Source organism: Lepisma saccharinum, chromosome 1, assembly GCF_977018435.1.
Source record: "Lepisma saccharinum chromosome 1, izLepSacc3.1, whole genome shotgun sequence".
NCBI lineage: Eukaryota > Metazoa > Arthropoda > Insecta > Zygentoma > Lepismatidae > Lepisma > Lepisma saccharinum.
The window spans coordinates 189,015,790-189,033,533 of NC_139229.1; the positions used below are offsets into that span (position 1 = coordinate 189,015,790).

Sequence of the window (17,744 nt, forward strand, 5' to 3'; positions counted from 1 at the left end):
CCAGGCTACAATCGTTAGTTGCAGTTAAAGGTTTCCGTATTGAGAAAACAGAACTGTTTGGCAAAAGGACGCGTGCGAATTTTACTGTTGATACATAATTGTCGGCTAAAGTAGGTTTGTGACGTCCGCTATACGAAATTCAGTGTTTCCTCGGTGTAGTACTTGTCGAAAGCATACCAAAGCAACTCTGCACATGGGCTGCGGTTTGCATACGTACAGGATAAAAAAAATGTTTTTTGTGGTAAGAATACATGGCTTAGGCCCTAGTGGCGGAGTAATTAGCACATCGCACTACGACGTCAGGGGTCCCGGGTTCGAATCCCGCCCTGGGCATGGATGGATGTTTGTGGGTGTCCATTCATCAATTTCATCGTATCATCCATCACTCATCCCCATCATCGCAAATTAGCCAAAAGTGGCATAAAAAGCGAAGTAAAAGATAGCAAATCAATCAATCAATTACATGGCTTACGTATACAGAGTTATGATGCTTGTTATCATGTTCATGTTGTAAAGGTAAAGTGCTCCCCTGTGCATAGCACAACGCCATGAAGGCGTATAGGGGGTGTGGGTGTAACGCCCCACACTTTCTTGATCCGGTCGTGAGTGGGGGTGATGTGATCAGCATCACGCCCCTGACCGCCTTTACCCCCCAGGGTTTCCCCCAGGTACCCATGTTATTCGACGCTGGGTGGGCGCCGGGACCGCTTCCATCGTTTGAAAAGTTCCCGGATTTGAACCGGCCGGGGATCGAACCCGGGACCTTTAGCATGGTAGTCAGACGCGTTACCGACTGAGCCGTTGTATCAGTATTTATTATATTTGTCATTACAATAAACAAAAAGTTTTTCATTTCATTTCCATATCCATCTGTCTCTATTTTAGTAACCTGAAATGTTTTTACTTGTAGGTCCCGAGGCGGTGAGAGCAACAAACGTTTTCTATTACCTTACTTACGAGGGTAGCGTAGAGCTGGATACTATCAGCGATCCTGTTATGAGGGAGGTAAGTGCAATCTTTTCCCCTTCTTTTAAGGATGCATGTAGTGAACATTGTGCATGCTTTGTATCATGTCGTTCTATGTATGAGCAACACTGTTTATCCTATTTTTTTCAACCTTATTGTAGGGAGATTAAAGCGACATTTGGTGCCGAAGTGGCCATAAATTAGACCTGCGTGTGGAGTGTTAGCCCGAGGATGTGGCCGAACACCGAGGGGCAGCTCAGCGTCGTACTGTATAGGCAGTCGGTATGTCGTCTGACTGTTACTCGAGAGAACCGGGTTCGATTTCCGTGGTGGGTGATTTCAGGTGGGAATTTTTTTTACAGCAATAACACTGCATGGATCGGTTCCCTGGAGTTCACACAAGCTACCTAGGTAAATGAGTACTTGTGTGTGTGGAGGAGGGGGTAAAGAGGCCCGGAGAGTGGTACTGATCACCTCCACACATAGCCGAGATAGTGAATGTGTAGGGCCCAACCTCCACACCCCCTATACGCCTTCATGGCACGTTGTAATGTACAGGATGTAACTTTAAATTTTCTCCTGGTATTTACGAATTTAAAAATGCTACGAGTTCGTCGCATCTCAAGAATGATTTCAATGACCTCCCCGGTGGCGCAGTGGTAGCGTCATCGCCTTGTAATCAAGAGGTCCAGGGGTCGATACCCGGTGGAGGCACAAAGCAGTGGTTCGGATACTTTAAACTGTAGGTCCAGTCCCGATTAGCCTTTCTGTGCACAAAGTGGACTTAAAACAACTCAAGAATGATTTCAAAGCAGGTTTTTGAAGTGTAGCAATACCGTTGTGCCTATCCGTATATATGATCCTGCCAGGCTCATAGCGAGGGAAGGCTGAAGCCTAGGTCGCCATTCAAAGTTGTTTTTCTTTTTCAAATAAAGAGAGCTTATATTGTTTTTAATGAGGTTTTCTTTGTTTCCCTCATTTCAAAACTTGTAGGATGTAAATATCACATAAAATGTCGATGCTTGGTAGTGGTGATGGGGGGCAATCCGCAATCCTGCCTAGGGAGCCAAAATACCTAACGGGGCTGGATTCTGCGGAGGGCCTTGCTAACCACTACACCGCAATATGGCCAAAACCCAAATATTCGAAAGAAGCTCCGAACGAGGACGATTCGTTCCCGGCCAGCCTCCGCGCACAAAGCCCAACTTTCGACGGATGTCACGTTGGAAGTAATTTATAAAACTCTCCGCCACGTCCAGTGCAGTTTTGTCGAGGGCGGGGTCGGACGTCGGCTGCGTTGACAGACCGAAGACTGATCCGCGATCCGGGCTGCTGTCAGAACGAGTTTCTTCCCCCGATCCTCTGACAAGCGCCGTCACGGGCCACTCACGCAACCTGTGGTTAAAACAAACTCCCAGAGAGCACCTTATTTTCCACGCTAATTACCATCCAGCGCAGTCAGACGTGACTGATAAGTTGCTTGTAATTGGCTCCACCGTTTTCTAATCTTTCAGAGCCAGGCCATCCCCGTCGAAATTCCTCCTTCCCAATCTTCAGGATGTCAACATCGAGAGTTGAACGGTGCCTTTTTTCCACCCTTCGTTTCGGAGGCGCCGTGGAAGTAAACGAAGGGGAGAGGAAGAGTATACATTTTTTGAAGTTAATCAGGTGGGCGGAATTGCCTAAAGATGGATTAGTACGAAGGAGTAATCGAGTCTCGGAATATTCATAAAGTAATAAGAACGTTTTTAATTCCTGGTGACTGCTGCGAAGAGAACCTTTTTTCCCCTCGTAAGAAAGAGGGAAAGGTGAATCAACAATGCCTCGGCCTCCTATCTGTCAATCTTCTTTCCCTGCCGTGGGGGGAAATTTGAGAAAGAGGCAAACCCACTTCACCCTAGAGTTTCCTCCCAGCCTATCTCAGAATGAATTGGGAGGTAAGTAAACGAAATTCTATTTCCGGAGAATTTCATTGTAAAGTGAAATCAAATATTACTTCAAAGGTCCACTAATAACTAGCAGTATGGTTTCAATTGAATGAATATCTTGCGTTAAAAAAATGTTGCAATGGCTGGAGCTAGTATGAAATAAAAATGAAACTATTTTTGCAAGCCTCCTCATTCTTTTCCGGTTATTGATTATTGAATTATAAGCTAATACGAAACGAAGTGAATGCCAGGATCACAAAGCACCTGCTGTGGTTGTGCTTTAAAAAAAAGTCGACAACTAAAACCTGGGGCAGCAAATTCAGCTTTTTTATTTCAAGGGGAACTAAGATCATTTTCCATAGTATTTTGAATTCAAAAACAAATATTGACAATTAGAAGTGTAGTCATAATAATGTAGTTGTGTGAGAACAAACTTGTTGTACTTAAAAAGAGTGCATTGGACAATACAGTCCGCGTTTTCTAGCAAAAATCTGAGAAACAAAAAAATTTACCTTTTATGTACAGGGTGTCCGAAAAGTAACACTTTGTCCCGGGAATGTGAGGAGCAAAGCAGCGCTGCGCGTGGGGGAGCGAAGCAGTACGCACTGCTGATAACAGCTGGTAGCTGCAGCCGCATTTTCCTCTTCCTGCACTCACTGCCTCACTCGCACGTTCATTGGTCGAGTCAAGCTAGTCGCGACGTTGACGATGAACGATGAAACACGTGACACGCGGCCGTGTCTTACCTATGATTCGCTCGTAGGACACCAAGTTTCATATACTATTAGTAAGCACCCTGCCACATAGTCTGGAGACTTGTTACAGTACTGAATATAGGCTTATAGGTGTAGGGTGGTATTTGAAGGGGAATGAGGGGGAATTCAATTTCTGTTCCCAAACTTTTGGCCCGGGAGGGATAATACATATATATTCCACGTAGCCAAGTGGTTAGCACCCTTGCCTTTGGTGCTAGCGGTCCCGGGTGCGATTCCCAGTGGGAGCTAAAAGAATGTCGGTGTTGACCCACCATCGTGAGGACAATTGGGAACCTGCTTGAAAAGAAGTGGCGGGGTCCGGTCTCCCAAAGCCAGAAAACAGCGACGATGGGACTCGATGCGCTGACCACGCGTCGCCCAAAGAAAATCCGCTTGGCAGGACTTGACTCTCAAAGGACTGTTGCGTAATCGATTTTAGTAATTGATGTAATATCTTGATCTTTCGAAAGAAGTTGCTCGTCACCGAAGTTCCGTAGTTCGAGTCCCGGCTTGGGCACGGGTGTTCGCTGTGATTAGTTTCATGTAATCCTCACGATTAGCCAAAGGTGGAAGAAAAGCGACGCTAAATAAAAATACGGCGTGCGGTACCTGTATCTGTGACTCCGTGGCCAAAAGCGCAATTGACGCGTTTCTCCAATTGCGTGACCCCTGAGCCCCCGCATGCAAGAACCCCATCGTTTTCCAGCGGATGTCTTCCTAAAGTGGAACAGAACCCATTATTCAACCGCTGACGCGTCCCGTGAAGAGAGTGAAAAGCTGAGTAATAGAGCGATTTCTCGTGTGACGTAACTCTTTCCTGCATCCTGCCTCGGGAGAGGAACCGAGAACGGCTCGCGAGTGGCAGCTGGGATCGAGGGCGTAATGTGAGAAAGGGGATCCTTCTTCCTTTTTCACTGCTTCCTCCACCTCCAGGTATAGATGCCGGTGGTTAGGCTGGGTTCGTTCTACAGAGATATCTGATACACCTGGCCAGTGATGGCGTTTTCACCATAAATCATCAAAACCAGCGATGCCACACATTTTATATGTTACTGTCATGGCAAGGGCCTAACTTGGGACGTAACTTTGAATGGCGGGGGGAGGGGCAGAATTAAACTTGGGGCTTTTTTTCCCAGGTTCGATACCCGAACTAGTGGTTCGGATTCCACTTTAACCTGTAGGTCCAGTCCCATTATCCGATCTGTGCATAAAGTGGACTTTGCACAAAAACTCAAATGAACAAAAAACTTTACTTTGGTGTGGGGCAAAATCGAACTTGGGCTTACCTTTGGCGAAAGGGTGGGTGGGAGGAGAATAAAAAATAATCTATCCCATAAAACAGGCACGTATTTAGAAATATGTTTCGGGGGGGGGGCGAACCAAGTGTCTCAGGAATAATAATAATAATAATAATAATAATAATAATAATGTTTAAATTAAAATAATTATATTAAATCAAATTAATACTAATTACAATACATAAATTAATATTATATTATCATTACACGATTAGGTAAAAAGACTGTAGCTATAAAAATAGAGATATAACAGCGCATATTCATTACGTAGCTTACCTTTAGTTAAGATCGGAATAATTTACATAAAAACAAGTGCTCTGGCAATGAAATTAATGTCAAGTAGATGAATAATTGAATATTTATCGAATAACAAAAATTATGATGTCACATATAGTTGGAGAAAAGTAAGCTTCTGATTAAAAAAGTTCAGAGGAAATTAATAACCATCGATTATGCAACAAATGCTAATATTTTAATTACTTAATTTTACTACTTGGTAAGTTTTTTGGGGGATCCGAACCCCTGAAACCTTCCTAAATACGTTCTTCCTGTCCCTCAAAGCCATATGATCCCAAAATAATCCGTGTCTTCCAATAAATTAAGGAGAAAATTATCCAACAAATGCTAAACGAGTATATTTTCATTATTCAATTTTCATACTTAATAGGTCTTTCGGGGGTGTGTGAGAGGGGGGGACCAGACCCCTAAATACGTCCTTCCTGTCCTTCAAAGCCGTATGATCCCAATATAATCCTTGCTTTCCAATAAGTTCAGAGGAAATTATACAACAAATGCTAAACGAGTATATTTTCATTATTTAATTTTCGTACTTAATAAATCTTTCGGGTGTGTGTGTGGGGGGGGGGGGGTCCGAACCCCTAAATACGTCCTTCGTGTCTCTCAAAGCCCTATGATCCCAATATAATCCTTGTCTTCCAATAAGTTCAGAGGAAATTATAAAACAACGGCTAAATAATATATTTTTCATTATTTAATTTTAGTACTTGATAAATTTTTCGGGGAGGTCCGGACCCCCTGGACCCTCCCCCTAAATACGTCCTTGCCGATAAATTTTTCGGGGAGGTCCGGACCCCCTGGACCCTCCCCCTAAATACGTCCTTGCCATAAAAGTAGCATCCAGGACTATTTTGCAGAATAACTTACATTTGCGAAACTATAACAATTACTCATTACTTTCTGTCCCAGATCCGAGGAGGGTTAACAAAAGTACCATTAATTTGGAAATTTATATAAACCTGCAATTTTGGGGTGAAGGGGAAATGTCCCCTATTCAGCCCCCGCCAAGTTACGCCTATGATTACTGTTAGTAAAGTAAATTCCGCAGTCTAACAGCCCTTACAAAGTCAAGGCCTACCAAAGATCTTTTCTTTGGGTGATCCATGTTCAGTAGATCGAGTCCAAATGCTGCTGTCTTCTGCCTTTTGTAATTCCCTCTAGTAGCAACTTGATAGATCACAATGCTCGGTCATCATAAAAATTTTGGAACTCCACTGGAGGTCGAATCCAGGACTGTTTAAACCAAAACTGAGTGTGCTAACCCTTCAGCTACGAAGGAGTTCTATTATTATTTTACTCGAGCTTCTTTGTGTTTTTAAAAATTATTGAGCATATTAATGAATCTCCATTCCTGTAAACTGTGTCAGGGATATACAAAATATCCAATTTTGGACTGTGGGATTTTGTAGGGACATGGAAATCTAAATTAGCACACAATGATCACAAATTCGACCTATGGGCAGATTCATATACCCAACGATTGTTTGAGAGGAGGGGAGGGGGAAGGAAATCCTGAGATATCATTTGCTCTTCTCTTATTTAAAGAAGTAAAGAAACGTATGAGGTTGCTGGTCCTCACTCAGGAGGAGAGGTGAAACATCGGGTTGCTATGGAGAGAAAATCATCAAGTGATACTCTTTCTGCCAGATGTCCGAGAGAGGGGAAAACTATAATGGTCGTTTGTGGAGGAAATCGCCGTCCCAGCCCTGTGCTTCAACTCTCAGAAATATCTACATGGACAGGCGATATTTGGACAACGTATCACCATTTTGGACATTTACATAGGTTGATTATTTCTCTTCCCAATACATAATGTATCACCTAAATTTGCATAGCCTCCACTAAGACATTTCAAAGGCATGTATATTACCATTGCCAAAATATGCAATATCAAGGAATGTTGAATTATGAGAAATAGGCAGTTTTAGAAGCAATGTTGTCAAAGATATGAGGGGTATATTGTGTTGAAGCAACTTGAGCACAAACACCAAATTGGTCCATTTTCATTAGATGAGGAAGAGAGGGGAAGTATCCGATCCACCTGAATTTTCTGCAGCAAGCACTTCAGAAAAGATGGCAAAATGAGTATACGTAACCCCCCTCCCTTTCGGTATGTCACTGAATGTCATAATCATGACTAAAATATGTGTGTATTTCTTTTGTTCCCATATTTTCTCTAGCACCACATGGTAAATACTTCCAGTTTTTCCATACAGAAATAAAACATTAAAAATACAGGATTAGTATGAGGGGCAGTCAAATAAAAACCGAACACCCACCATAAAACACATTCCTCGCAAAAGTTGGCAACACTGTTGTTACATATCGATACTGCCATCTGTATGGTAGGAGAAATGCATAGTGAAAACGCACAGGTCCACACAGTTGCTTCATCATTGCTCAGGAGGTGAGCGTAGTGAAAAGTGTGTGCGTCCAGCATTGGAAATGGAGGCAAGCAAAGAAGAGCAGAGAGGTGTGGTTCGTTTCTTGGTGGCTGAGGGTGCTGGAACACGTGAAATTCATCGTCGTATGTCTGCAGTGTATGGCGAACACTGCATGTCCCAGACAAGTGTGCACGAGTGGCAGAAGAGATTTTGCAAAGGACGCACATCACTGCAAGACGATCCATGCCCGGGACTGGCCCATCGAGCCATTACGCCTGATGTGATTGCGAGGATCGATGGTCTGATCCAGGAAGACCGACGAATCACAGAGGAAGAAATTCGTGTTCAGGTTGGCATTAGTCATGGCTCTGTGCATGCCATTATCAAGGATCACCTGCAGTTCCGATAATGTCCGTCCCCATACTGCCAATCTGGTGAGGGATAAGCTTCAGACATTTGGCTGGGAAACGCTTGAACATCCTCCGTACAGCCCCGATATTTCCCCTTGTGACTTCCACATTTTTGGTGACCTGAAGAAAGACATTTGTGGACGTCGGTTTCATTCGGACGAGGAAGTGCAACAGTGGGTGAGGTGGATCCGTCAGCGACCTACCTCTTTCTACAAGACTGGAATTGATCAACTCGTCTCACAGTGGGATAAATGTCTTAACACTTGTGGCAATTACTTTTGAATAAAACAAACTCCATTGTCACTTTGTAGCGGGTGTTCGGTTTTCATTTGACTGCCCCTCATAATCCAACAATCCCATCCGAAGTGTTTGGTTCAATTTATAGTTTGAAATTAAATTGTGTTAAAAGCAAATTCTAAAGTGACTCTTTTTATTTTAGGCAATAGAAAACCAAATTAGGAACTTTGGACAGACTCCATCTCAGCTTTTAATGGAGCCTCATCCTCCTAGAAGTTCTGCAATGCATTTGGTGAGTATTGAATCATCTGGGTCATCAGAGATAAAGAATGTAGTTGCTCTGTCCTGATGATATAATGTTTGGCAGTATCCTTCATGTCCATATTCATTAAAAGAAAACGCTTGTACTGACAACTATGTGTTGTGCTTGTAGTAATATGCAGTGTAAATCGAAGAAACATGCATTTTATGAATTAAGGAACAAGTGCAGAAAAGACATTTTAGTGACCACGATCCTAGGAATGCTTAGGAAAAGATCCCAAGTTTAAGTCCTCAATGTGTCAGAAGTCTTCACATGGCTTTTGAATAGAATTTTCATTTCTAAAGGCTGCATTAGATTAGGTAACCCATGACCTTTGGTTCCAGTTCAGACCAAGTCATTTCATTGTGTCCATTGTTTAATTTGTTTCATGTAATCACCACTCACCCATATTGACATTTGACTACCATGTGAGAGACGTGGGTTCAATCCCCAGCAGGGTATGGAAGAGCTGAGTCACCACAAGCCTCCTACAATCTCTTGTGAATTGGTAATACTTTTTCATCCACAGATATACAACCTGAAACATTATGAATACTCACTGTTCGTGCCACGTAAACATTAACAAAGCAAACACACACACACACACCACTTAATTATGTCTATTTACTAACACAGAGTAATAATATAATAATAATATATAACCAACATATAAACACATTCACATAACTCTTCAGAACACAACTCGTTCATCATTTGACCAGTGTATTCCAACAGCGTTGCCAGTTCAAGAAAAACAGCCCTCGTACACAAGACATTTTAACATTGTTTTTCTTCTTTTTCATTCTTCTGTTGAAGAGCATAGGTAGTGTTTAAAAATTTTAGGGGATAAGTATTACTAATAGTGTTTTATCCACACACCCCTAATTGCCAGCCTCTGTAACGGAGTAGTTAGCATAAAATACTGCTAACCAAGTTGAAATTCTTGGTAAGGCATTGATGTATCATTGTGTTTGTTCCATCATCAACTTCACCAGTTCAACAACCAACCTCATCATCGATGCAAAATATCTGAAATAGAAATGGAATGCCTCATGATTCTAAATAGACTCCAAAGATTCTGAAAGACTGGACGTTTCATGGAAATTTGCATGTATGCCCCTTAAGCATTCTTATGCCTCCTCCTTAGTTTTAAAAAAATGCAGCATACGCCCTGATGTTCAAATTTAGAATGTTTCCTAATATTCTGTTATTAACATTGCATAGTTAGCGCTACAGTAATTAATCAATCCATTTTATTTTTCTTGTTTCAGTCCCCCATGATGTTCTCCAGTATTCCAGAAGATGTCTGTATGACGATGAAGTTTCTGTCCAATTCTCCTATCTGTCACATTTCTGCCAATACATATCCACAGCTGCCATTCCCATCTGTAGTTACAATCACTGCAAATCAACAGTTTGCAGTTAATAGGTGGAATCCAAGCTATGCTGGTAAGAAACTATTTGTCTCACAGCTGCATTATGCTGACTTCTGGGTGTCGGTTGTTTAGGTGGCACTAGACAGTTAAGGAAGACAGCAATAAATTACCCACATGAAATTAGGGATATTTTATTGCAGGAAATTTAGCAGTATTGAAGTACTCTGCAATAATTTTTCAGACCTATTATATTTTTCCAATATACATGATTATTAAACAGAAATAAATGCTGCATAAAATTCTGCTTGTGTGTTATAAATATCCTAGAGAAACAGTTTTAATATATTTTGAGAAATAAAATTTGAATTCATTAAAAGAAAACAAACTTCAAAACGACATTTGTTAACATTTCTCCTATTTCAATCTATCGATCAATATGCCCTCTATGATCAAAATTTCGAAAGTGATATACAGGAAAACCTCGATAATCCAGACTAATTGGGGGGGGGAGGGATAAGTTGACCAGTTTAACAAAAGTCCGGATTAACTGAAATAACCTAAAAGAACAGTAGGAAGTGCATTAAAACTCCGTTTATAGCAACAAAACACGTTTATTATGATGTATTTAAAGGGCATAGGCCTAAATACACTGTACAGTACAGTACAAAGTCTGCAAGAAACAGAATTTCATCATTGGTTGACTGCCTTTTCTTTGGGAAGTTCTCTTGTTGACTTCTAGACACATTTAAAATCTTGCATTCTGCTTTTTTTTTTATTATTATTTGCCTTTTGCCTCTCCGGATTAAGTGAAGTCCAGCTTATCGAGGTTTAACTAGGTTTTACTGTATTGAATATTTGTATCAGTTCAAACATAAGGATTTTACCAGTTTTGATGCCAATTCTGATATGTAAATTTTTCAGTTGGTATTGCTACACCAGAAATCAGATTCAACACATCCGTAATACAAAATATATTCCACTTGTTAATTTTAATGTGAATATGATTTAAAAACTGTATGTATTTTACAAGTTGTAGTTTTTCAGTTTTGGTAATGTGTGTGAACTCACATAATTTACTTATATAATCTTGGCAGTACCTAATAAATGTGCTAAATGTGGTAAAGTGATTTCATGAATATTTTTTACAAGCACTGACAATAGTACAGAATACGTACATTTACAGCTAAAAATTAGTTAGCACTCAGAAAGTATTAAATAGCTTTGCTGTTTGATCATGGAAGATGCACCTATTTTGAGTAGACAATTCCAAACGTGAAAACGAAAGTAGATAGAAACATGCATGAAATTATACTGAAAGTTGCTTGTCAGTATTTGCTTGTATGTGCTAAGTTCTTTATCATCACTTGCTTGTTTGTGTTTGCGATTTCTGGTGGCACTTACAACTCTTACTAAACCCTTGTGAAGCAGAACAAATATTTCAATCTCATTTTTCTCCCTTATGTCAAGAAACACCTCGATAAACTTTCTCAGTATGAAGAGAAAGGGTGGTAGTTAAATATATCCAAAAATGAGAAAAATCATTTGGGGGGTGTTTTGAGCTGTTCAAACTTGAAATTTGAACATTTGAACAGAGTGTTCAAATTTTACTAAGTTTCAAAATTTGATCATCTCATAATATGGAACCATCTTCCCTCTTCACAACGAGCTCAAGAACGCTTCTGTAACTTCATTTGTTCCCGAGATATACTTAATTGAAAAGAGCATGTTGCTCAAAAATGACATTTTGAACAACTATAATATAATTCGTAATAATCATATTTCAGCAAAACCCTTTCACAGGTATCGGTATTGGAGCAAAGCAAAGCTGTGTACCAAATATCATCAAAATCGGTGACTATGAGGGTTAACTCCTGCCTGATTTGACATGGAATGACCCATATATATGTATCACAGAACTTACTTTTTCTATCTGACTTTTTCTATCTGCATCACACTTGTATCCATTGCGCTGATTTTGCCATTAGACAGAGTACTAATATATATTTTCTCATAAATGTAGTGCTCGAAATCCTCTTTCTGTCATATTTATGTGTGATACACCATAGAGGTAAATAAGAACTCTACCATCTCATTTAAAAATTGTAAAAATATAATATTTAATTTTCCAGCCTCAGTGCAGTCACCAAGCTATGCAGAAACTCCTCAGACCCCAACCGCAAACCTGCCACTTTCTATGGATCCAGTTTTGTGTAAGTATTTAGTTTTTTTTTTTCCTGCCTGCAAACAAGTCCCCATAAGAAATTTGGTAGAAGTAATCAGGGATGCCCACAGGCAGGTTTGTGGATGTAGCTTTGTGTCCACCCAAAATTCTTTACTGAATAAACAATACAGCATTTGATGAATTCTGGCAGGGAGATTAAGCATTAAACTTTGGGGGCATTACAACTCTTGAATATCAGTGGTAAGTATTAGATTATCACACCAATTCCAGTAGGGGGCAGATTGATCATTAAATGGAAAGGGGTCAATATCCAGCTCACGAATATGAATGTTAAGTCCTATATTGTAGGGAGCAGGATAGAACATTAAAATTTGGGGATAATATTTAGCAATTTGATATAAAACTCACCCTCGCATACAATTTTCCACACCACCCTTGTAAAAATTCTTCACATGGGCCCAATTTATAGTCATTTTGGCACTAATTTCACCTTTAAACATCCCCATAAAAACGACCTTTAAACACCCCCATAAAAACGACCTTGCATCACCCAGAAATAAAATTCTGACTTGCAGGTTCTGCTTTAGGCAGTGAATTAAGTAGTTTTTGGTTCTGAAATCATTCAAGTAGTACAGTGCACAAGACACATTTCACTTCTCTTATGTTAACCTTTTAAATGCAACATTTTATTTTTGTATGCTATAGAAATGCTACTATACGTGCTAAGAAAAATGCTTTAATCTAAAGTTAACATTTGTACACTAAAATATATATTTCTAAACAGAATTTATAAAGCTTGAAATTTACCTGGGCAAGCCTGATTAAAAAGCTTTTTAAAAAATCTTAATTATAGAAATTATCGAACTGCCTGCACCAACTTGTAACTAATTGTGATAATTTATTTTCAGCTCAAATAAGCAACAGCTCCAATCCTGCACAGCGTCGACATCTTGGTGATAATTTCAGCCAAAAGATAAGAATAAGATCGAACTGCTTTGTTACCACAGTGGACAGTAGATTTCTTGTAGCATGTGGTTTTTGGGATAATAGTTTCAGGGTATTTTCAACTGAAACAGGTAAGTGAGCGAATAACTTTCTAAACAAAATTGCATAATAATTGTTGTTAGTAAACTCCGTCTTTGATTTACCAGTGACCAATATTCTCAAAGTTATCATTTGAGAATTTTTCAAGCATTAATGCTAGTCTAGTCTCCTCCCTACATGTTTACATGCATTTTCTGCACTGATCAAGTAAACTTAATTATATGTTCATAGATCTTAAAATTATTTTGTTTTCTTCTTGCACATCAAAATAAATGGAAAACATTCTGTATATCTATCATCACAATGAGTCATTATATTTCACAGGAAGGTCTGTTGCATTTGGTGCTATTTATAATCGGTGAAAAGTAAAAGAGGAAGTTCAGAGATTGCATACTACCAATTAAAATTCAGCCATTCATTCTTGAAAAATATTATGTCCTTGTGAATCTGCAAAAAGGACCTAACCTTCAGCAACCTTTGAGAAGACTCACTTGAAAGCAAGCTCTCAAAAAATCTATGTTCCTTACGAATCTTCATAAAAGACTAACTGTTAAGTCACACAGTGCAACACATATCTGCAAAATGTTTTTTTTTATGATGTGTAATTTTCATGGCCCCTGCCTGAACTTCTCTCGGGAACTTGTACTATTGTTTACCAAATACAGATACATGCTGTAGTCTTTGGAAAACTAAAAGTAAGGACCCTCACTAATAAGCTTGGTGAATGAGTGCTTCTTTTCAGTATATTAATGTGCTTCCATGTCTTTCATTCCCTGAAATGTGAACATTACTACTACTAGCAATAAATATGATATGTGAAGTCTTTTTTTTTTTTTCATCATCTCTGGTCCATTACAAGCACTGAGAGTAAGCAAGATTAAATAGAAGTTACTGGTCAACCCAGATTCCATTGCTGAGGTAATTGGAGAGTAAATCCTGCCTTGGGCCACACAAATGCTAAGGATCCTGCACTGGCCAGTGCTTGGATGCTGGTTCTTCACTTACTATAAAGCTTGGTCTCTCTTGGATATTTGTTCTGGTCTGCTCTTCAGGTCAATAACAACAATAAATCCATTTCCTGATCATAACGTTCAAGCAGCAGCTCATATTATACTTAGGAAGATTTATTAATAATCAAATTTATTACTGAGAATACTAAAATTTACAAACGATTTATTTTCAAGATAATGTACATATATATGTCTATGAAGTATCAAAATCCAACTGATTACTTAAATGTCTAAATAGGGCAGTTTTAAAGTTCTTTGAACACCTGTGCTTTAATAGCTCATTTTATGTTCTTTTCAGCAAAAATAGTCCAGATAGTTTTCGGCCATTATGGTGTGGTAACTTGCCTCAGTCGATCGGAGTGCAATATCACGTCTGACTGCTACATAGCTTCTGGCTCAGCGGACTGCACTGTCCTCTTGTGGCACTGGAATGCCAGGACGCAAACCATCGTTGGCGAGGGAGAAATTCCCACTCCTCGAGCAACTCTTACAGGACACGAACAACCTGTTACAAGTGTTGTGATTTCTGCTGAGCTGGGATTGGTCGTTTCTGGCTCACAAAGTAAGTAGTCATGTTATTGGTTGTAATTCTCAGAAATATGTTAACTGGAGAAAGTCTTGCATTAGTACTGAATATAAGAGAGTGTGTGTGTTCCTTCTTCTGCTATATCTCCCCCCTCCCAATGATTTCTTTTCAATTTGCTCATTAGCCATACCATGTAAAAGTGTCACCCCAAGAACATAATAATAGATAATTAATATTGCTGTTAACTGCTACTAGCAATAAATCATTTCATGTCAAAAACCTGCCCCCTTACAAAAAATTCTGGTGAAGCCTACGTAATATTGATGGGCTGATATCGATAAACTACCAATATAAAATTTACCTATCTTTTATCCATCTAATATAAAATTCCAAATGGTTCATTGACCTCCCTACTAAATGTATGTTACCAGATGAACCAACCTTTTCATTGATTGATTTGCTTTATCTTACTTTGCTTCTTGTGCCACTTTTGCCTAATTTACAAAGATGGGGATGAGTGATGATATGATGAAATTGATGAATGGACACTCACAAACATCCATGCCCAGGCCAGGATTCGAACCCAGGACCCCTGGCATCGTAGTGCGATGTGCTCACCACTCTGCCACGTGGGCCGGCTAACCAACCTTGTGCAATGCAAAAGAAGCTGCATAAAAGAACAGAATGAATATTATATGTTTATATCCTAAAAAATATAGCAAAATGGCAACATGTTGCACTAAATTGTAACATATTTATAAATATATCAGATCGGTAAAATCGTCAATGATTTTTTCAATACACTGATATGCTTGGCCGATATGGATAGAGTACCGAATAATCTGTCCCATTCCTACTGTGAAAATACTTGGTGCACATTTGTCACATAATTTTACTTGCATTCTTTGTGTTTGAATTCTGTTACTGTACTTGCTACCTCATGCTCTTCTCATCTCTAGGAGATGAAACAATTGTAAGCTTAAGAAGTTTCTGTTGCCTAGAACTGTAATTGGGTCTTTATGTATGATGTTTGTAGAGTTCTGGCTATCATGAATGGTCCATCTCTGTGTATTGCATTTTATATTGTCATACATACAGTGTGTCCAAAAGGCATGGTGGGGGTTTCAAAACTATCTACTGAAAGAACCATAAACATTTCAAGTACAAAATGAAAGACCTGCTCATATATATATATATATTTTTTGACATATTTCATGTAATTCAATGTGGTTTCCATTTGTTGCCCTACACGCACATATCTAATAGTACTCTAGTTCTTGCCACATGACTAAGCACAACAGGTGTGACCTCACTTTCGAGTAATCAATATCATTGACACAAATACTATGCATTTTGTTTGATGTAGCCCCAGAAGTAAAGTTCAAAGGTGTAAGGCCTGGTGATTGTGGTGGTCATACCTTCCTATCCAGTGCTGTGGAATTGTCATATCCAGAAGCTCAAAAAGAATGTTGCCATAGTGTGGAGGACATCATCATGTTGAAAGATGACACTTTTATCTCAAATTTGTGGCAGAAAGTACAATTCCAACATATCAAGATAGTTGTGTGACATCACAGTAAGTTCCACAAAGAAAATTGGGCTATGACTCTAGTATGTGCAAGGGCACACCACATGTTTACGTACAAACTGTATGCTCAATGTAAGTAGCCTCCCCTATGGCATAGTGATGGTGTTGTCACCTTGTAATCAAGGGGTCCCAGTTTCCATACCCAGTGGAGGCACATAGTGATTCAGATCCCACTTTAAATGGAAGATCTGGTCCCAGTTAGCTTTACTGTTCATAAAGTGGACTTAAAACACAAACTCACTCACTCACTCAATGTAGGCATCCAGTTGTTCATTAGCACATGTCCTGAATCAGTGAACATGACCAGACAAATGGAATACAATCTTCTTTAGCAGTGAGCATGTAATAGCTGAAATTTGTAATATGTAAAACTAGGACATTTTCACAGCACTTTGGGAACTATGGCCATCTTAAGGCCTAGTCTTTGAAAACAGGTATGCACTAATTTCTTGGGGCTCCTTAGATAGCTCCATATAGCTTCAATAGACTCATCACTAACCAATGGCCTGTCAGAATGTTTTGCATTCAACAAATTACCTGTTTCAGTAAACTGGCGATCCCACCAGCAAATGTTATTTTCATTGAATACGCGACAATATTCATGACAAACACAAGTCACCAATTCAAATTTTTACAGCCAAAAGATACATTGCACCATCCACATTGTGACTGACTGAGTGGTGGTGTTTGTGTCACTGTCACATCATGTCATGTGACTATCTGCATGCACATTCCCAGTTTTCTCCACACTTCCAAAACCTTTTGAGATGCTCTTCAATACAATATAAGTCTTATGGTTTTATTTTGTTTTGTTCAGATACTGTGAGAGTCTGAAACTCCATCGTGACTTTACAGACACACTGTATTTTACATACAGATTTGTTAAATGGCTTGTCTTCTCACGAACTTCATTAAATAAACTATTGAAACTTCATTTTATTATACTGTTATGTAAGATTGATCAGTTTGTTTAATGAATGCAGCAGGCTATTCAAGTGACACTATAGCTGAAATTGAACTTTTTCAGATGGTCCTGTGCTAGTTCACACCACTTTTGGTGACCTTCTACGTTCTCTTGAACCACCATCAGGGTTCTTTTCTCCAGAGAACATTGCGATGTCCAGGGAAGGAGTCATTGTGGTGAATTATGAGAAGGGGAACATTGCCGCTTTCACTATAAATGGAAAAAGACTGCGACATGAGTCTCACAATGACAATTTGCAGGTAAGATATTTAGAGTATATATGTTGCATTGCAGCCATGGTGAGATAAGTATTAGGGATGAAATGTGAGAAATAGTGAGGAGTAGGAGAATTTATGATAAGGTGGTGAGAAATCTTATTTAGTATTATATTTCTGCTGTTATTGTAATTTTACTAATTTTACTTGTTAACACTTAGGTGTATATTATTTCCAAGAATGGATTATATTGAGTACTAAAC

The 17,744-nt window shown here is 39.3% G+C and overlaps 1 protein-coding gene across 13 annotated transcripts in view; it reads left to right on the forward strand.

Annotated features, from left to right (window-relative positions):
• Positions 1–17,744, forward strand: part of rg (A kinase anchor protein rugose) — a 1,179,223-nt gene that overhangs the window by 1,150,257 nt on the left and 11,222 nt on the right. For all 13 annotated transcript variants that reach the window (XM_083144766.1, XM_083144776.1, XM_083109897.1 and 10 more), the window contains 7 exons: positions 911–1,005; positions 8,478–8,567; positions 9,848–10,025; positions 12,082–12,162; positions 13,043–13,210; positions 14,487–14,750; positions 17,330–17,526. In XM_083144766.1, coding sequence (XP_083000892.1) covers positions 911–1,005; positions 8,478–8,567; positions 9,848–10,025; positions 12,082–12,162; positions 13,043–13,210; positions 14,487–14,750; positions 17,330–17,526 — 1,073 coding nt within the window. The remainder of the gene's footprint in view (positions 1–910; positions 1,006–8,477; positions 8,568–9,847; positions 10,026–12,081; positions 12,163–13,042; positions 13,211–14,486; positions 14,751–17,329; positions 17,527–17,744) is intronic.